This window comes from Hemiscyllium ocellatum, chromosome 25, assembly GCF_020745735.1.
Source record: "Hemiscyllium ocellatum isolate sHemOce1 chromosome 25, sHemOce1.pat.X.cur, whole genome shotgun sequence".
NCBI lineage: Eukaryota > Metazoa > Chordata > Chondrichthyes > Orectolobiformes > Hemiscylliidae > Hemiscyllium > Hemiscyllium ocellatum.
In genome coordinates this window covers 21,642,226-21,664,313 of record NC_083425.1, presented here as the reverse complement: position 1 = coordinate 21,664,313, position 22,088 = coordinate 21,642,226, and the positions used below count along the sequence as shown (strand labels likewise).

The window sequence follows — 22,088 nt, the reverse complement described above, 5'->3', positions numbered from 1 at the left end:
CTAAACAAACACTCCATGTATAAGAACTAATGACAAAGAGCCATCAGAAAAGATATTACTATAGCAAGTTGTGAAACAAAAAAAGCATGTACCTGAGGCTCCACCAACCAATAATATCCAAACCACTCACTGACCTTCTCTAAAGAACTTGAAGGAAAATTTGTCTATGCTACTGCTGCAAAATGAGTAAATACTGAATTGGCAGTCTGCTTTAATAAAACATATTCTTTTTTCTACTGAAGTCACTCACCATCACCATACTACTGTTGGTAAGTCAAACCTGCCATTGATACTCATATTTAGAAGTGGAAGTAAAATAATGAGATCATTGTAAATGACTGCAAATCCACATTTTTATTGTTGAAATTTAACTCTTAAGCATGATGTCTTATTCTTCTAAGTTTTGAATTTCTGTTAGAGATCAGCAACATTAACATTTTTCTTGTAAATATTTTTCCTTTCTGTTCCTTTGCCTTTCTGTCCCCTTTTTTTCTCTTTCCCTCTTATTCTTCTCGATCGCCCTACATGGAATTAACCCTGCTTCTCAGATCTGCATTTATTTCCCAATCTTGAAAGCTGACTGGCTACGGAAATATTCTGTTCGTTGTCCTGCTTGCTCAAGTTCCATATTACTTATTTACTATGCCAAGATTGACAATACCTCAGGCATTTTTTTTTAATACACTGTAGTCTGCAAGAGTCTGTCTAATAAATGGCAGAAGTCGACCAAGCTACAGAAAAATCGAGTTTAATATAGATACTCTATTCCCTTTTCTTCACCTCCTGCCAACTATTTGTTTACAGTTGAAATCTGTGATTACAATTGCTTACACATTTCATGCAATTTGCTATATAATTCTCTCTCCATTTCCTTTCCATCATTTGTAATATGTGACAATGGTGCGATGAGCCCTTTGCTATTCTTTATTTTAATCTATATATAAATTGTTTGTCTTTCCTTTCTAAGATTTTTCTTATTATACACATCATTTCCAATTAAAACAACTAAGCCATTACTCCGTTTTAAAAAAAATTGCTAAAGACATTGTAATATGTATTATTTAACACATAATCCTATCCATTCTGCCACGATGTTGCCGTTAATAACTCCCAATGACTTGCTCCAATTCCTTTATTTGGTTGCTGACACTTTATATACTACCTATTTTTCTTATATTTAGGTTGCAGTTACTTCCACCTGAACTTTACTAATTCAATTCCTTTACAACAGTTCTATTTATTCTTTGTTACAATCATAGGGAAAATGATAGAAGCTATTGTTGAAGAAGTTGTAGTGGGCACAATAAGTATTCAAATAGGGTTAACATGGTTTTGTGAAAAGGAAATCCTTTAACCAGTCTATTGGAGCTCTTTGAGAAAGTAACATGTGTTGTGGATAAAGGGGAACTGATGTATGCACCATACTTAGATCAGAAGAGATTTGGCAAAGTGCCACACCAAATGGTTACAGTGGAAAATAAAAGTTCATTATGTAGGGGGCAGCACCTTCGCATGGACAGAAGAGTAGGTGGCTAACAGTAAACAGGCAGTATGCATAACTGGCTGTTTTGGCAAGATATAACAAGTGCTGGGACATTGTAGATTGTTTACAATTGATACAAATGACTTGGGTAAAGGACAAAAAGTCTGCCTGCCCCATTTGCTGATGACACAAAAAAGTAGGTAAGACAGCAACTTGTGAATAGGACATAACCTTATGAAAAGGCATGTGAATGGGCAAGGATTTGGCAAATAATGTATAATGTGGGAAGAAGTGAAATTTTCCATTTTAATCATGAAAAATTTTTAAAAATCCAAAATTTTGAAAGATTGCAAGCTCTGATACACAGTGTGACCTGGTTGTTCTTATGCATGAATCGTAAAAGGCTAAAATGTAGGTGCAGCAGGTAATTAAGAAAAATAATAGAAAATGATCATTTATTGAGAAGAGATTTTTTAGATTAGATTAGACTTACAGTGTGGAAACAGGCCCTTCGGCCCAACAAGTCCACACCGACCCGCAACCCACCCATACCCCTACACTTACCCCCTTCCTAACACTACGGGCAATTTAGCTTGGCCAATTCACCTGACCCGCACATCTTTGTGACTGTGGGAGGAAACCGGAGCACCCAGAGGAAACCCACGCAGACACGGGGAGAACGTGCAAACTCCACACAGTCAGTCGCCTGAGTCGGGAATTGAACCCGGGTCTACAGGCGCTGAGGCAGCAGTGCTAACCACTGTGCCACCGTGCCGCCCACTAATCTGAATGCAAAAGTTGAATAATTATGTTTCAGCTGTACAGAGCATTGATGAGACCCCATCTGGTTAACACCTGGTATGGGAAAGTTATATTATGAGGAAAGGCAGGATAGGCAACACTTTTATCAATTGTGTTATGAAGTTGTAGGTGTGTACTGTAGCTTTAAGAGAGAGTGAAAGATGGCACTCTGCTGTTGTATGACTGACTGCAGGCACAGTGTGTGCTGGATAATTTGAATATGTAACATTTGAAATGTAGCTCATGTACTGAGCTGTTACACAACAATTCAAATTTAAACAATTTAAATTATGCCCCAAGATACTAAAACCCAATTGAATTTGAATTTTACTGTTCTGACAACATCAAAACAATGAGACAATCGATGTTTTGGGATATAAAAATCAGGCTTTTTGAACAGTTAGCCAGAGAGGCAAATAGCACCAATACAGACTGCCCGCAGACCTGCTCTCTGAAAGGCACGTTTATCTATGAAAGACCTATGAAGCAGAAGACAGAATATACGATGGGAAGATCAACAGCTTGATTTTTTTGAAACTTGATTTTTTTGTAAATCTTAATTGGGGATTTTATCGTATCAGAAATTGTTGTAGAGTGGGAAATAGAAATGGAGGCTTATAGTGTAGATAGTTGTTGTTTAATATTCTATTGTCTTGGAGTTAAAGAACAAATTGTTGATTTTTTTTAAATAGTGGGATTTGGGTAGTTCTTTTTCACTTATACTTTAAGAGATTATGAGGTGATGTGAGCTTTTCTGTGTGTCTGGTTTAAATTAGCAAAAGAGTTTACTCCGTTTCGTAACAATGGGAGTTTAGAAGAGTAAGAGGCAACTTGATTGAATCAAAAAAGATCATTAGAGATCCTAACAAGGAAATTATGGAGAGAGTGCTTCCTCTTATGGAAGAATCAAGAAGCTAGTGTTCACTATTTAAAACTAAAGAGTTACCTATTTAAGACAGAGATATGGAGGCCTTTTTTTCCTTCACAGTGAGTCAGGAGTCTTTGGTAATCTTTACCTGAAAAGCAGTGGTAGCAGAATCTCTGAATACTATTAAGGTTGAGCTGGATAGATTATCAGTAAGCAAGGTGTAATCAGGCCTAGGGGTGGGATGTGGATTTCAGGTTATAATCAGATGAGTCATTAATGCATTAAAATTGAAAAGCAGGCTTGAGAGGCAGAATAGCCTTCTGCCATTCAGCAGAAATTCATCCCAAGGAAAAGAAGCATGATACAGGGAGGATGAGGCAATCATGGCTGACTAGGGAAGTCAGGTATAGCATAAAAGCAAAAGAGAAAGCATTTCATGTGGCGAAGGGCAGTGGGAATTCAGAGGATTGGGAAGCTTACAAAAACCAGCAGAGGGAAACAGAAAAAAATAAAAGGAGGGAGAGGATTAAATATGAGGGTAAGCTAGCCAGTAATATAAAGGAAAACTGTATGTGTTTCTTTAGATACATAAAAGGGCAAAAGAGAGGCAAAAGTGGATATTAGGCTGCCGGAAAATGGCGCTGGAGAGATAGTAGTGGGGAACAAGGGAATGTCTGAGGAACTGATTAGTTACTTCATGTCAGCCTTCCCAATGGAAAATGAGTAATATCCCAAACATTCAAGAGAGTGAGGGGGCAGAGCTGAGTATGGTGGCATCATCAAGGAGAAAGTGCTCGACAAACCGAGTGGCCTGAAGGTGGATAAATCATCTGCACCGGATGGACTACATCTCAGAGTTCTAAGGGAGATAGCTGAAGAGAGAGTGGAGGCGTTAGTGGCGATCTTTCAGGAATCACTAGAATCAAGGAGGGTCCTAGAGGACTGGAAAATTGCTAAAGTCACACCCCTACTTAAAAAGGGAGTAAGGCAAAAGCAGCAAAATTACTGATCGATTATACTAACCTCAGTTGTGGGTAAGATCGTGGAATCCATTGTAAAGAATGAAATTTCTGAATACTTGGAAGTATGTAGTAAAATAGGTCAAAGTTCGCATGGTTTCATCAAGGGGAAGTCATGCCTGACAAATCTGCCAGCATTCTTTCAAGGAAGGAAGTATTAAGTAAGGCCAAGGAGAGCCAATGGATGTTATCTATCTGGACTTCAAGGAGGCCTTTGAATGGCAGAGCAGACTCAAATGGGCTGAATGGCCTAATTTCTGCTCCTCTCTCTTCTGGTCTTGTGGTTTCTTGTTTGTACATTTGTTGCAGTGTATTTTGTATACAAACTGTCAAATTATCCAAGCTTCTTTTGGCCCTGATATTACATTTTAAAAAGAAAACATGCACACATAAATGCCATTCAGGATTTCAAGATATCTTCATGTGCTTTGCATCTAATAAAGTACTTTTGAAGTGAAGTCGCAGTTGTAGTATCAAAACATAGCAGCCAAATTTATCACAGCAAGCTCCCACAAAAAAATCATGATCATGTCCAGATAATCTGCTCGTGATGGATTGAAGAATACTGTCCAGAAAAATGAAGAAAAAATGTTTTTCTTTGAAATATGTCTTTTATATTCACCAAAACCGTTTAGGAAAAGCAATCTACCTGTCTACACTGTCAGTTTGACAGGTGAGTGCAAAGCCGTAGTAATATGGTTGGTTCTTAACCACTTTTTGAAAAGGTCTAGCAAGTAACTCAGTTGTATCAAAACTGTTACAAGTAACTGTTGTCCACATAAAATGCAGTGTTTCAGGCTGGTGGTTCACCACTATGTTATCAAGTTTAATTAAGAATGGGTAATAAATGTAGCCTTGCCAGTAATTCCCATATTCAACATATGAGCAAAAAATCTTGAGAGGGTTTGGCCTTGGTTTAATGACTCATCTGAAAAGGTGTCATCTTCAAGAATGCAGCACACCCTCAGATACTGCAGGAAGGCATTAAAGTTTGTAAATATCAGGTTACTTCTCAACTTATCATCAAGTAGTCAACAGCCGTGTTCTGACTAAACGCCCAAGCCAGTCTTGGCCCATGGGTATCAGTTCCGAATTACCTTTTTCTCTGAATCTCTTCATATTCTGTACGTTTCTGAATCCGCAGAGATTCTCTTTCTTCTGATGTCGATTCATAACTATAAAATCTTAACAGAAATGGCCAGACTTCTCCACGGATCGTAGGATCAATACCTCCAAAAAATATTGCCTTTGAAGAAAATGTACAACTCTTCAAAATCATCATCCTGCAGTTCTTTTCCAATAGCAACATCACAGAAAATGTAACCATGAACATTTAGTGGTACTTATATTTAGCTTTCTTGTAGTCTAAAGAAACCTTAAAGACCTTAGGAAAATCAAAGTGAACCAATATCTTTAGGTGAACCCTATAAAAGTGAGTCCTACCCAACTATGGTACTACAGCTAACAGATTTTGGATTGAGCAAATGGTTTCAATACAATCTCATGTGGTTCCCAAAATTCAGGTTTACTACAAATTGTTAACAGAAGTTGATTGTCTGAATTGCAAACAGAAGAGGTGTAAATAAAGGTTAATGATCTATCCTTTTAGCAATAAAATCTATGTAGAGCGTCACCATTCTCCCTTAATAAGTTGATAATACTAGTAACACAAAACACTTTCAATAGATTTATTTTAAAATGTAAATGAAAGCATGTAGCTCAAATTAATTCGTGTATGGCACAACAAAGTGATCTCAATGTAAGTTGCAAGAAGTTAACTAAACCATTTAGTATGAACAAATCTTTGTAGCTCAAAAACCAAAACATTTCTTTAACAAGTGAACAATAGTACCCCACAGCTTGAAATAGTATCTAGAGGAATTGTGTTCGCTAACAAAACTTAGAATGCCCAAATATGACTCAAGTTTTCTTAAAAGGAAAGAAATCGCTACTTCAGGTGGATGTGAAAGTTTCCATAAAACTATTGAGATGACAAACACACAACTCATCCTGTGTCCTGGCAAACATTCTTCCAACAACCATAACACAAAAAGTACATCTCCTCAACATTCATTCTATTTCCATTTGTAGGACCTGGTGTGCAAAAGGGCTGGTATATTTGCCTACATACAGATATTTGATATTTTTATCAAAGTACCGGTCAGGTCCATATGTCACCCCCAAAATCCTTCACAGTACTTCTAAAACATAGGGCAGAATTTTATTGGGTTGTCAGGCGTCTCGCCTACTGGATGGAAAGCCAGTAACACACCTCTGCTGCCTCTTTTTGGAAAGATATAGAAAATACGAACAGAACTATTCAACCCTTCAAGCCTGCTCCACCATTCAATACTATCATGGCTGTTCTGACTTTCTCCCCATACCCTTTGATCCCTTTAGCTCTCAGGACTATATCTTTTGCCCTCTGAAAAGCATTCACTGTTTTGGCCTCAACCACCTTCTGTGGCAGAGTATTCCACAGGCTGACCACTCGCTGGGTGAAGAAATTTCTCATCTCGGTATTAAAGTATCCTTTGACGGTGACCGTGGTTCTGGACTCACTGGTCATTGGGAATAGTATGCTTGCATTTATCCTGTCAGGTCCAGTGAAAATTTCATAGGTTTCCATAAGATGCCACCCCTCACTGGATATAGTCATACCTATCCAGTCTTTTTTTCATCACACATCAGTCCTGCCCTTCCACAAATTAGTTTGGTGCCCACTGCAGTGAATGTGGCAACAATAACTGGGGGTACTTCAATCAAAGTACTTGCCAGCAATGGCTTTAATACCAAATGGTAGCTGGATGTGGCACGGTGTGGGCAGCACAGTGGCACAGTGGTTAGCACTGCTGTCTCACAGCGCCTGAGACCTGGATTCAATTCCCGACTCAGGCGACTGACTGTGTGGAGTTTGCACATTCTCCCCGTGTCTGTGTGGGTTTCCTCTGGGTGCTCCGGTTTCCTCCCATAATCCAAAGATGTGCGGGTCAGGTGAATTGGCCATGCTAAATTGCCCGTAGTGTTAGGTAAGGGATAAATGTAGGGGTATGGGTGGTTTGCGCTTCGGCGGGTCGGTGTGGACTTGTTGGGCCAAAGGGCCTGTTTCCACACTGTAAGTAATCTAATCTAATCTAAAGTGGTCTTTAATTGTCTTCTGAAAGGGCTGAAGTTGGTAACAGTGCAGGAAGATAGCTATATTTAGGTATCCAACTATTCTGCCTCATTTTGTGTCCTTCCCACCTCCAAGCTCATCAGCAATGAAAACAGATTCTGTTCCCTTCATCAAGAACAATGAGTCAAAGATAAAGTAGAGCAAATGTTGTAAATCTGAAATGAAAACAAAAATTTCTGTTTAGCAGGTCTACTAGCAACCAGGAGAGAGAGAGAGAGAGAGAGAGAGAAGCCAGGTTTCTGTTGTGTTTAGAACACAGAATAGTACAACAAAGGAGCAGGCCCTTCAGCCTACCATTTCTTTGTCAACCATGACACTATTCTAAACTAATCCCAGTTGCCTGCGCACGGTCCATATCCCTCTATTCCCTGCCTGTTCATCTGTCTGTCTAAGTGCTTCTTTAGCATCGCTATTGTATCTACTTTTACCAATTACCTGGGAAGTCCATTTCAGGTAACTACCACCCCTTGTGTCAAAAGGTTTCCTCACACATCTTTAAACTTTCCTCCTCTCACCTTAAACGTACACCCCATAGTGTATGACATTTCCACTCTGGGGAAAAAGACTCCAACCATTCATGCTATCCATGCCTCTCAATTTTATATACTTATATCAAATTATCCTTCAGTCTTATGGGCTCCAGTGAAAATGATCCAAGTTTGTCCAACCTCTCCTTAGTTAATAGTCTCCAATCTAGACAACATCCTGGTAAACCTCTTAGCACCCTATCCAAAGCCTCCACTTTCTTCAGCTGGTGACCAGAACTGCACACAATACTCCAAATGCAGGCTAAATTTTTATACAGTTTATATTAGATTAGATTAGATTACTTTAGTGTGGAAACAGGTCCATTGGCCCAACAAGTCCACACTGACCCGCGGAAGTGCAACCCACCCAGACCCATTCCCCTACATTTACCCCTTCACCTAACACTACAGGCAATTTAGCATGGCCAAGACACCTAACCTGCACATTTTTGGATTGTGGGAGGAAACTGGAGCACCCGGAGGAAACCCACGCAGACACAGGGAGAATGTGCAGATTCCACACAGTCAGTTGCCTGAGGTGGGAATTGAATCTGGGTCTATGACGCTGCCAGGCAGCAGTGCTAACCACTGTGCCACCCAACATGACTTGCCAACTTTCGACTCAATGCCCCAACCAATGAAGGCAAGCATGCTGTATGCCCTCGTTACCACTTTATCCACATAAGTTGCCACTCTCAGGGAGCTATAGGCTTGCATCCCTCTGTATATCAATGTTCCTAAGGCTCCTGCCATTTACTGTTCACTTTCCTCTTGCACTTAATCTTCCAAAATGTATCACCTCACACTTGTCTGGTTTAAGCTCCGTCTGCTATTTCTCCAGCCAACTTTTCAACTGATGCATATCCTGCTATATGCTTTCATAACCTTCCTCACTATCCACAAATCCATCAAGGTTCATGTCATGTGCAAACTTATTAACCAGACCACCTCAGAGAAGAACACTCATTCACAGCTATATTCAATTTTCCAAGACCCAGTCAATTTTACATCCAACTGATCAACTCACTGATAATCCCAAGTGACTTAGCATTTTGGATCAGCCTACAATGATGAGCCTTGTCAAATGCTTCAGTAAAGTTGGCCAACAACCACCACCCGACCCTCAATTACTTTTGTCACTTTCTCAAAATACGTAATTGGATTTCCTTAAATAAAGGAATAATACTGGTTATTCTCCAGTCTTCCGGGACCTAGCCTGTGGTTAAAGAAGATACAAAGAACTCTGTCAAGAACCCAGCAGTCTCCTTCCTCTCTTCCCTCCTTTAGTATCCTGGTAGGCATTTCGAGGTTTTGTCCAACAGTTGGAGAACTAGCTGGAAAGCTGTGGCTCATAGGAATCTAGAAACGTCCACGTACTTGTGTGGCCACTGTCAGGCTTTCCTTTTAATTAATCTTTGGTAGTGGAAATTCTGCCTGCCAAGAATTACTGGGCAGAGGTCAGGGGCTAGAAATCCAATGCCCCACCCATTTTGTCCACAACCTTAACTTGGGAGGTTCTGATGCCACTGGAAAACTGATATAAGGACTGGACTGTGATTAAATGGATTAGGCTTTCAGGCTTTTGTTACAATGAGTCTCACTAAATCCAGCTCAAAGTTAATACTTCTGCTTGGAGTTATACCTAGTACAAAGGAAGGCTGCACTTGACAATGTGGTATCAGAAGGCCCTGGGAAAATTGGAATGACTGGAAATCATTGGCTAACCTCTGATGGTTGGAGTCATACCTGGCACAAAGATGATTATTATGGTTGCTGCAGGTCACTCATCTCGGTTCCAGAATATTTCTGTAGGAGTTCCTCAGAGCAGTGTCCTAGCCTTAGCCATCTTCATAAATGACCTTCCCTCCATCATAAAGTCAGAAGTGGGGATGCTTGCTGGTGATTGCAAAATTGTTCAGTGCCATTCATGACTTCTCAGATACTGAAGCAGCCAATGTCTAACTGCAGCAAAAACTGGACAAAATCCAGATTTGGGCTCGATAGGAACATTCATGCCTCTAAATGCCTGGCAATGACCATCACAATGAGAAAGAATCTAACCATTACCTCATGATATTCAATGATGTTACCAAAACTGAATCCCCCACCATCAACATCCTGAGAGTTACTACTAACAAGAAACTGAACAGGACTGGCCACGGAAGCATTGTGGCCTCAAGAGACCAAGCATCCTGCAGTGAGTAACTCACGTCCTGACTCCCCAGAGCCCGTCCACCATCTATAAAGTGCAAGTCAGATATACCAGCTACAAGATGCACAACAGAAACTTGCCAAAGCTCTTTGGACATTATTAAAATTAACCTCAGTTTTGTTACTTTTGTGTCATACCTGAAACAGGCAAGGCCTTTTTTTTGGAATTATTAAGAGAATTGTCTTAACTGATTGTGTCTGGGTTTAATTTAAGAATCTCTTAAAATCCAGCAATGAATCATGCCAATCTTGGCATGGACCTCAGCTGTATCCAGGTGCGTCATTATCAAGGCTCCACAGGCAATCCATCTTCTCCAGTCAGTATTAATATCTTTTCCTGGCTGATGCAGAACTCCCAGCTACTATGGAAATTAAATACTTTTCCAAACAAACCATCACTACAACTATTAGATGCTGATAAAACAATGCAAGGACCAACAATCATGCATTATGGGACAAATATCAGTGCTGCTTGATAAAAATAATGCTGTATTGAAGGGCCTACCCTTTACTTATTATAAGATTTATCTTATAATAAGATATAAATAATATTTAGAAAGCCCAGAAAGGATCAATATCAGCACAACAAATTTTAGTCATGCACCTCAGAATCCAGTTAATGTAATTATAATTTTACACTATGAATTATTCACAATTCCTGCTTTAAGTCAAACCATATGGTAAAAAAAAATTATCAAGCTCAGACTTGGGATAACAAAGAAAAACCTCTTGCAGTTATCTTGCAGTAAGGTGTGCAAGAACATGGTTGATTAATTTCACAGTGGAATGTGGAACACCATATGGTTAGGAATCAGGGACAAGTGCTACAGGACCATCACTAGTTGTAGAAGTGGGGCTCAGAACAAAGATTTGCTGCAAGGAAATAAGTGGAAGGGTGCACACAGGAATGAAATTTCCACAACAAGAGCAGAGAGGTCTCCAACTACAGGAAGAATATTAGTACTGAATTAGAGGTGATGGATGGGCTTCAGAGCTTTGTCAAATGACACAGGCAAACCCACGCTAAATGCGAACACATAACATTATAAACAGGAAAATGTTTAACAGAAAGGTGCTAAAGTTCCAAAGAGATCAGAGTTTAATTTAATTCAGTAACTTGCAATGGGTAATACTTGGACATATGGAGTACAAGCTTCATTATAAAATTCTATAAAAATTAAATTGACTACTAAAACTGATTATAACAAGACATTACAGCTGAATGTCTCCATTCATAATCATTTCTCATCTGCAACAGTCATTCAAAAGGCAACAGAAAGCCAAATGGCATATAAAAAAAATGAATGCAGAGGATCATTTATTAAAATGTTAAAAGATATACAATTTAATTTTTAACTATAACAATCCTGCACTTTTCCTTGATATTTGCTCTAGCAGAATCAGGGTGAGAGGATGGGTAGAAAACTGCAGACTTTTCCACAGTCTTTCTCTGCCAATGTTCATTTGTGGCCAGCTGGTATGATATAGGAGAGCTAGATTGTGATACAAGGCACAGCCAAATTTTCCTGCTTCCTTTCAACAAGGCACCTCATTTCTGCGCTGTGTCCAATGATAAAGCCAAGATCAGGAGCTAGTTGCCTGGAGGAATATAACTCATGGCTAAGTTTCAAAAATCTTCCAGGCCATGGGCATAACGTGCTAAAGGTGTTACACTGCTGAATTGTTCAGTTATTCTTGATTTGAAGTTGTATTTGGGGAAATAAAATATTTAAGCTGACTTTAGAGTAAATGTGAAACCCTAAGTTTTGGCAATTTTCAAATAGAAATGCAATTCAGAAGGGGATTTTTTTTTAAGAAAAGCAAAGTAGAAGAAGAATTAGTGTTTCCTTTATTTCAATAAACTACATTGAGGAAGCACAAATAGGTAAAAGTTATTTATGAATAACTTCTGCATATAGGCAATGTATTTATATGAATACATTCTTTACTAGCTTTAGTGTGTAGACTTCACCTTCTAATCAAACTTCTACTCTATACTCCAATATAATATTGGTTGAACAATGGGCTATTAACACCAAATCAGGAAACTTAGTTTATTTTCCAAGTCACGTGCATTATAGATTTTACTTTCCCTACATGGATAGAGATACAAAAAAAATGTGGGAGAATGAAAGAACATAGTATGGATGTGCAAACAGGAGGACAGAAAAGCATGAACAAGATTTGGGATGTGTGTGTAAAAGAGAGAGTGATAGAAAATAAAACAGTAAGAGCACGAATGGAAGAGGTCAATTAGAAACCTGCTCCAAGGACTGTCAGATATGCCATTCAAGGTGGCTGATAGTAGGTCTTCAAGATAGTTTTTGATGACCATTCCTGTATTTCCATGGTAGGGCCATTGAATTCACCACACTGAGAATTCTACAGCTGTGAAGCATTGTCGATTCGTGGACTGATAGAATTTCTCTTTTTTGTTGCCCAGAATGAGCTCAGTTAACCAGCTTTTGATATCTCTGTAGTTATCTCAAAACTCTTTCTAGACTCCCTTTTCACAAAATAAATGCTACTGCTTAACTTTCTTTGGAGAGATTCCTAAGAATGCACAGTAATATTTTCTCTTCTCATTTCATGAAAGACTCAACTTCCAATGGTCAATTCCAAAAATCAAGACCTCGTCAGTGGAAACACATTGGCAAGATCCTTTAAAACACACAATCTGTTGGCTAGTGCTACAGAATGCTAAATAATTAAGCAGCTCTCAAACCTTGCGAAGTTTATATTCCTCTTCCACCTGACCAGCATCATTCAGATGGTTTAACCATGTAGTGACATCTAACCGCTTATACATATTCTCTTCTGGGTGAATCTCCGATGATGGTAAATTAGGGCGTTTTATTGAGAACTGCATGCAAGCCTTTACATCAGACACCTGGAGGGGATGACAGATACAAGTTATAAGCTGTAAAATTGCAGTTACATCTTTTAATAGGTGCATAGAATGACACAGAAGACAGACCCAGTGGTTTCACTGCTCCCTTGGAATAAGATGCATGAAGTTTTTTTAAAAATCTGTTGCATAACACAGCAATGAACAAAACGAGCCAGAGTTTCCCATTTGTAATTCAACATGGTTAGTGAATCCTGCTTCAGAGCAATTTAACTGGAGCCTAGCTGAATGGATTTCTGTGGCTTTTGGATATGATACTAATTATTTTGGGTCTTTACTTGTTTTCTGTCATGTCACTCAGTCTGACAAACAAATCTCAAGTCTATCACCATTAGAAACAGATCCTTTTTGCCCAGTACATAGTCATATGCCAAGGACTGTTGCAAAGACTGCGTAATGAAATTTCTTGGCTCCACTGGGTACTATAATCCCATATGTGCGTCCAGCAGTGTTTCTCCCTGAAGAATTTAAACTCTAATATAGGTCGATCTGCCATAATGTGACGAGTGCGTTCCTCTGCAACCCCACGCTATACGAGAGCACTACAGAAAACTGCTTTAGCTGTTCAGTTTGCATTATCCAAACAGCATCCACAATTCATTAAACACATTATCGCCGATTTGTGTTAATGAAATATGCATCATACCAGAACAACTTGTGTTATGATGGGGAAGGCCAGTTAGCTCAGCTGGCTGGATAGTTAACATATAAATTAGATTAGTGCCAATAACACAGGGGTTGATTTCCATTCTGGCTGAGGTAAATCAGAAGTGGCTTCCTCATGTTACTTGTAAGAAAGTTCATGGTAATTTGCTAAGGTGTGATAAAACTGAGGACTTGTCTTTGGTTAGAAATTCAAGAAGAATGAGATGAAGGCAATAATAACCAACATCTGGCTTTCTTTTGCATGTGATATACAAATGAACAGATATAGATATCACAAAATATATTTCATAATGTTTCCAAAACCAATTTTATTTCAAAGATCAGTAGCTACCTAGACTATGTTGGCCTTAAACTTGAGCTCCATCTCCTTAGTGATCTCTTCACTCCTAATGCTATTGAGATCTGAAATTGAATTGTCAAACTTAGTCACTCCTTTTTAGGCTGCAAGGTAGCAAACTGTTCGTCGTCTCTAATACATCAACTCATTTTAGCATCATGAATGTGAATGTCTAGATGGTATTAAAATTCATATGGCTAGCACTATGCAATCCTGCCAGCCTCCGTTGGTCTCAGCCATGCCAAATTGTGATATCACTAAAGAGAAGTTAAAAGCTTCAAAATGCTTTTTTAGGAAATGAGAGAAGACTTAAAGACAAAAATTGGCAGGAAGGCATACTAACAATGGGTCAATATTAAATATTTTTCATAAAAGCAAACAACGTCCATGGCTGCCATTTCTGGCTGGACATACACCTGGTGGTTTCACAACAGGACTGGTCACTCCCACCTTCCCGATTTGTCAGCCTTCCAATCTCATAATCAATATTTTTACAATATAAAAGTGCAAGCGGCAAAAGAAAATTATTTATTTTATTTTTAAATTCCCCAAGCTTTCTCTTGAGTTCATTACAGCTCTGCACCAGAAATTAATCTTCTAATTACTGGAGACTACACATCACATCTCTGTGCAACATGTTCAGAATATCACAGTTTTCTGTTAAAATTGAATAATATTTTGTGTAGCAATATCAACAGGATAGGCTTTGCTGCTACTTGTAGGGTTCCACATCCAACTACAGATTGCCAATCTGCCTTTGCTAATTTAACAGTCAACTGATCAGCTATAAGATGTACAGAAATGTGCTGTCTCAGTGACCGGATTTGCCTGTTAAATCGATACAGAAATTAAGCATGATTTGATTTGTGTGATGGTGTTCCTATACTGTACTTCTTTCTTTCAAAAGAAATGCCAAGGTTCTATTCAGCCACATCAGATAACACGTAGAAAGTCTTGTCAATCTACAGCATATGCAACCATGATGAACCAAGCAAGAAAAAAGGCTTATGTAGACAACTGATCTAATTACAACTCAGATAACCAAATGGCGGATGGAACTTGAGCCTTGTCTTTACATACTTACATGCTTTTATTTACAGAGATGCATATATCCACTTGCAATCCAAAAAGAAATTTCAAAGATAAATCCCTAGTTATGCCCATCACTTAAGTAACAAGAAAGAATACACAATTCTAACATACAGAGGAATTAACACAAGATTAAAAAACAAAAAGTGGATGTCCAGGAACAACAACAGCCATAGAAATATTACTGCCAAGGAATGGGCAAACATTTCTAGAATTAAATCGGTCTCCACAAAACCACAGATGGTCCAGGCTATAATTCAGGCCAAAGGGATTTCACAAAATACTAAATTAAAATAGTGTTTTAACACCCTGGTGATTGCTCTCCTAAAATCAATTAGGGTGATGCAAATTAAATTAGGGAACACCAGCCATCAGATTGTTAACCAAGATGCCCCAAGTCTAAATCCTAGCTTAAATAATATTTGGACTTGATTAACAGCATTTGGTGAGGTTTCACAGTTTGTTAGATAGAACAGCTTAAAGGGGTGGAGAAAGGAAGGAAAGAAAAACTGTTTCAGTCAATCCCATCGTGTAAAAGTACACCTTCTACAAGCCAATATGGACTGACATTTATTGAGTAAATTTGTTGGCTCTAATGTTTACTCAACAAACTTCACCAAATACTTCCCAATTTCTTGTGAAATTAAAAAAAAACGAACAGATGAGTTGAACAAAAAAGTAGGTGATGCCCTCTTAAATAGTTGATTATAAAATGCCCCGTAGTTTGGAATGATCCTATTTGTCCTAGTATCGAATAACTGTATTGAATGATGCCCGGGAGAATAATCAAAACACACTGTAATAACAGTCTCTCCACATTAAAATTACAATTATTCTTTTGAAAGATTTTCTTCTATTTTTCCTGCCATGCATTTTCAGCTCTGCCTAATTTCTTTCAACTTTAAGTCACCTTACCCTGAAGGCTATGACACATTGGGTTATGAATCCACAAGAATTGGTTTTAATGATCATGTTTCTCCCAAACAACTGACTTTGGATCATATATCAACATAGGTTAGTTGATAGTACTTTCACCTCCTGAGTTAGAGGTTGAAATTTTTTTTAAGATTAGATTACTTATAGTGTGGAAACAGGCCCTGTGACCCAACAAGTCCACAACAACCCTCCGAAGAGCAATTCACCCAGACCCATTCCCCTTTCTTTACCCCTTCACCTAACACTACGTGCAATTTAGCATGGCCAATTCACCTAACCCAACGCCTCTCCCCAAGTCCTTCCTCCCTACCTTTTATCTTAGCCTGCTTGGCACACCCTCCTCATTCCTGAAGAAGGGCTTATGCCCGAAACGTCGATTCTCTTGCTCCTCGGATGCTGCCTGACCTGCTGCGCTTTCCAGCAACATATTTGTGAATTTGTCCAAATCAAACATCTACAATACGTTTCCAGCATGAACTCCCAGTAAACTGGCTCACAGTGTAACAGCAGCAGCTGTTTCTGTGTCAACCACAACTACTCTTCAATCCGGTTTAATATTTCATTCAATAGAATGGTGGAAAAACACAGAAAAGGCTGTATTATTGTTAAATGAAGGATCAGAGGTTCAGGGAAGGAAAGTTTTTCTATTTTGGGCAGAAAAGTATCCATCTCACTGGACAGCCCAAGTGAAATACTACAGCCCAAAAGGGCAAATGTATTCCCCAGCACCCACAGAAATGTGAAAAGGACCCCTAGGAAAATGGCAAAACACTTGCCTTGCCAAATTAAATAAGCAAAATACACATACCCAAAACAATTTCCTCTCAACTTCACAGCTTGATTGAGACCACATGCAAAGTTCATGCGTACTTCCAAACTACTACAAGACAAACTCAGTAGCCACTGTTGAAATGTCAACAGACTGTCCTATTTCCATGAGCAAAGTTGTGTCAACATAGCAATCTTTTAAACAATACATGTGCACTCTAAGATAATTTATTCATGCAAAGGTAAGCAATTCAGTATCAACATCTATACTCCTCAAATTTCCAACATTTCAAGTGACAACACAAAGGAAGAAAGGAATAGAACATAGCATTCCTACTATGTAACTTCAAGCCTACAAGTCAATTTGGAGAGATACCTCTGTCTCCTGAACTTAGTTAATTGTGAAGTTAAGGGAATTACAAGTGGAAGCCTCCCCAACCTCAGAGTTTGTGACATTCTATTGCTTTGCTCTTTCTTTCTCTGCTTAATCTCTCCACCAAATGTTGTCACACAACAGCATGATAAATTGTATAATGAAATGTAAGGTGCTGTTGAAGGGATATTTTGTAGCCAGTGCTGGTTTCTTTCTAAACTAAGTTTTTTTCCAATTATAAAGGCATTCCTTAAAATACTGCCATTGTGATAAATGCTGCAGTTTAAGGCACCATGTTACACTGCAAATCACCAATAATTTCAAGTAATGCAACCTCAAAAGGTTGCAACTTCAAGGCTGCAGGAAAAGATCTATCAGCTTTTGGGGGAACAGGTCATTTTGATCAGAGAGCACAGGGTGAAGCACAGAAATGAATAGGCAGATGTAGGCACAGGTAGTAGAAAAGGAACAGCACCTGGATGCTCAAGTGCTATCTGCTGTTGTTGTTCATTGCTCCAACTAGAAACTGAGGCTTCATAGCATTTCTGTATAAAAGAATACTATCCAAACGTTAACTTAAAGCAGTTATTTGAGTTGGAAAGCATCCCGCAAAGTCTGATGATAACTGAGGAATCCTGTCTGCAGGTCAGCAACAGTGTATTATTCTTAACTGAGTACATGACAACTCCAGCAACAAAGTCCTCAAAGACAGAGGTTCTAAACCCAGTTTGATTATCTCTTATGGATACTCCTACTGATATTACAACGACATTGTTAACTTGAACATGCTGTGAAGAACTTTGAGATAGATATTCACTGATCTCGCCATCACCAGCAATTCTACAGCCATGTGGTCATTCTGAGTATGCTCAAAGTAGAGTGACTCATTGAGGTAACAATGACGTCCAATACAGTGCTTTGATAATAAAGCTTCCCAAACTTAAGGAAAGCAGGAATTAATGTGGGATAGATGTAGTCAAGATTTTTAATGAGGTGAATGGCAGCATCCTGGGGACAGGAAAGAAGAATACTGCACATGATACGACAGAGTGTTGAGAAAAATAAGGATATGTTTCGATAACAGTGGTTGTAGTCACATGGGTTACAATAATACCCTAAACTATGATGAATCTTACATGAAAAATATCATCAAGTTATTTTACTCTACTATCATGATTTTGGATGCATACTTTTGATTTTTTATGCACTTTTCACAATTATTTTCAGTGACTGTTTAATACATCAGCACATTGTCTGAGGTTGATATCCCCTGTGGCAGCTTGGCATGAATATGAGGCACAAAATGTTTAGCAGTTTGCCATTTTGTCCGAAGGTCAGATTGAAGAATGATTTAACTTTGTAACTACCTCATTATTGATCTTAAGCTGGGAAAGTCACCTCCCTGCTGACACACCCAAGTAGCTATCTTGAAGTGTATACAACAGTTCTGTGCACGTGGATTATACAGACAACCCCTTTTACTGAGAATATACTTTCTTTTCCTTCTTCTCAGATCCTCACTTCCCACTTCCAAAACACACCAAAGTGACGAAGGAGAGTGACTCAGAAGAATTCCTACAGCTTTAGCAGTACTCTTTGCAAGCCAGAAATTTTCTCAATCAGAATCTTGTTTGCATAGGTCACCATGCAGGGACCAGATTGTTCTGAAAACATAGTTGCTGCCAGAGATGTGTTAACTGGTGGTCTGTTACCAGTTTGTGCAAAAGTTGGCTGTGAACAAACTGCTAATTGATTTCTCCAAATCCTTTTACATCCCAAAATGCTTTGCAAACTAGACTAATACAACTGAAATTCTGGGTACATCTAGCATATTGAAGGAAAGTCAATGGCAGACAAAAATGAATAAAACTTCCAACTTTCTGACAATATATTAAATTCATTTATCAATATAAAATGTGACAGCAAGTGGCACTATCTGTTTCTAGGTAGTTAAATTACCATGAAGTGTGTAAGTGTTTTAGTGATCCAGTGCTGAATGAGAATTAGCAAAGCTTTCCTATTCCCAAGCTCAATATGTTTACGCAATTATTTCTGGTCATGTTGTTTACATACCTGATCCTTCTGATGCGTTTCAGTGCAATATTTCCACTGTTGAAACACTTCGCTAAGTTTATCAAGACCACCATGGTGAAAATGAAAAATCTTGTACTGACTTTCACGGCTAGCAATGACTAGTTGTCCAGACGTGCAAGCTTCATCACTGGGAGGAATATATTTGAGAAACAAAACATTATATTAAATATCTTCAGAACCTGAGAGCCAATATTTTAACACATCTGTTCTGAAGGTAAGGGATGAACATTCACAGAAGCTAAGATAGATTAACATTGCCAAAATCTGGTGAGGACACAATGAACAGTATTCTTTTCTGTTTCCACAGTTAATCAGTAGCAATTTGATGTAGTTAATGGGCAACTAGTAAAAAATGAGGTCTGCAGATGCTGGAGATCACAGCTGCAAATGTGTTGCTGGTCAAAGCACAGCAGGCCAGGCAGCAAATGCTCTCTCTTAATGGGCAACTAGTCTATTAAGAAGAAAATATTTTTCTTGAGGATAATTTTATGTTGGAAATCAGATTTAAAATCAATATTTGATTGAATATTCAATGAGTTCTATCCATTATTTGAAATGAAGCAAAATTTAGCAAACGTTGGAAATCAAAAGAAGAAAAAGCAAAATAAAAAGCATCTGTGCAGAACACAAAACATAATGGCTTATAATCTTCCTTGGAGGGAGTATGGGAGCATGAAGTTCTGTCCATAGGTGCTGATGGGTACCTGTTTTAAATATTTCAGAGGCCTGCCAAACACTAGTTAAGATCTTGATCCATATTATAGAAATTACTTTGGTTTATGTGAAGAATTTTGACAACTTCAATAACAGTAACAATGTAGATAGAGGTGGAGAGGAAGACTGACATCCATTCCTTTCCAAAGTAAAATAGAATGTATATAGGATGTAAAATGCTGTACTGTTGAAGAAATGTATCATACAAACAATCCATATGGCAATTAGTTCGGGAAGTACTTTGTTTCTCCATACCTGTTCTACTTTTGCAGAAAAATTCTAACCTTTGTCTTTTCATTACTTCAATTCAGACAGTCAGCATGTGTTTTTAAGTAAAAATGACAAATGAAATGAACAGAGTTCTTTGAGGTCATGCACTGTGAAGCATACTTTGCAACAGTGCACTTCAGAGACAATTGGTAACAGGTTATGCTATCTACAGTTCTTTCCTAGTTACATATATCTTCCCATAACTTAGAAAACATTCAACAGAAAACAAGATGGTGTTTGCAACATTCTGGACAGTAATTGGAGTCAGCACGGAAACAAATCCTTTGGTCCAACTTGTCCATGCCAACCAGATATCCCAACCCAATCTAGTCCCACCTGCTAGCACCCGGTCCATATTCCTCCAAACTCTTCCAATTCACATACCCATCTAGATGCCTTTTAAATGTTGCAATCGTACCAGCCTCCATCACTTCCTCTGGTAGCTCATTCTATACACGTACCACCCTCTGCATGAAAAGGTTGCCCCTCAGGTCTCTTTTATATCTGTCCCCTCTCACCCTAAACCTAGGGAAGAATCTTTGTCTACTTATCCTATCCATGCCCCCTAATGATTTTATAGACCTACATAAGGCCACCCCTGAGCCTCTGTCGCTCCTTGGAAATCTTTTCTGATTCCTTTCAAGTTTCACATCATCTTTCCGATAGGAAGGAGACCAGAATTGCATGCAATACTCCAATAGTAACCTAACCAATATCCTGCATAGCCACAACATGACCTCCCAACTCCTGTACTCAATGCTATGACCAATAAAGGAAAACATACCAAATGCCTTCTTCACCATTCTATCTACCTGCAACTCCACTTTCAAAGAGCTATGAACCTGCACTCCAAGGTCTCTTCGTTCAGCAACATTCCCTAGGACCTTACCATTAAGTGTATAAGTCCTGCTAAGATTTGCTTTCCCAAAATGCAGTACCTCGCATTTATCTGAATTATCCATCTGCCACTTCTCAGCCCACTGGGATCTTGACCAGATGGGCTGTTGTAATCTTGAGGTGACCTTCTTCACTGTCCACTACACCTCCAATATTGATGTCATCTGCAAACTTACTAACTATACCTCTTACGTTCACATCTAAATCATTTATATAAATGACAAAAATAGTGGACTCAGCACCGATCCTTTTGGCACTCTTCTGGTCACAGGCGTCCAGTCTGAAAAACAATCCTCCATCACCACCCTCTCTGTCTTCTACCTTTGAGCCAGTTCTGTATCCAAAAGGCTAGTTCTCCCTGTATTCCATGAGATCTAACCTCGTTAACCAGTCTCCCATGGGGAACCTTGTCAAACGCCTATAGATAGCGTCCACTCCTCTGCCCTCATCAATCCTCGTTATTACCTCTTCAAAAAACTCTGTCAAGTTTGTGCGTAGGAAATCATGTCTCACAAAGTCATGTTGACTATCCTTAATCAGTCCTTGCCTTTCCAATACATGTACATCCTGTCTCTCAGGATTCCCTCCAACAACTTGCCCACCACCGATGTCAGGCTCACTGACCTATAGTTCCCTGACTTGTCCTTACCACCCTTCTTAAACAGTGGCACCACGTTAACCAACCTCCAGTCTTCCGGCACCTCACCTGTAATTATCAATGATACAAATATCTCAGCAACCAAATCACTTTTTGAAAAAATATGGACAAGAAGTGATTTATAATTTCATGAACATATCTGTGAATATATAAAACTAATGGATCATCTTATGCTTGCGAAAATGCTTTGTTTTCAGGTTTTTATCTCTCTTTAGAGTCCCAGCAATCAATTTAAAGATTATGATGAATCTTGTTGAAATGAAGTTCTCTGATAATCCTTTGAGTATAATTTTT

The 22,088-nt window shown here is 38.7% G+C and overlaps 1 protein-coding gene across 5 annotated transcripts in view; it reads right to left on the bottom strand.

Annotated features, from left to right (window-relative positions):
• The window catches only part of tbc1d16 (TBC1 domain family, member 16), a 127,765-nt gene that overhangs the window by 43,317 nt on the left and 62,360 nt on the right, over positions 1 to 22,088 (bottom strand). For all 5 annotated transcript variants that reach the window (XM_060844500.1, XM_060844502.1, XM_060844503.1 and 2 more), the window contains 3 exons: positions 19,235 to 19,382; positions 12,810 to 12,974; positions 5,269 to 5,417 (listed from right to left, as the gene is read on the bottom strand). In XM_060844500.1, the coding sequence (XP_060700483.1) occupies positions 5,269 to 5,417; positions 12,810 to 12,974; positions 19,235 to 19,382 (462 nt within the window). The remainder of the gene's footprint in view (positions 1 to 5,268; positions 5,418 to 12,809; positions 12,975 to 19,234; positions 19,383 to 22,088) is intronic.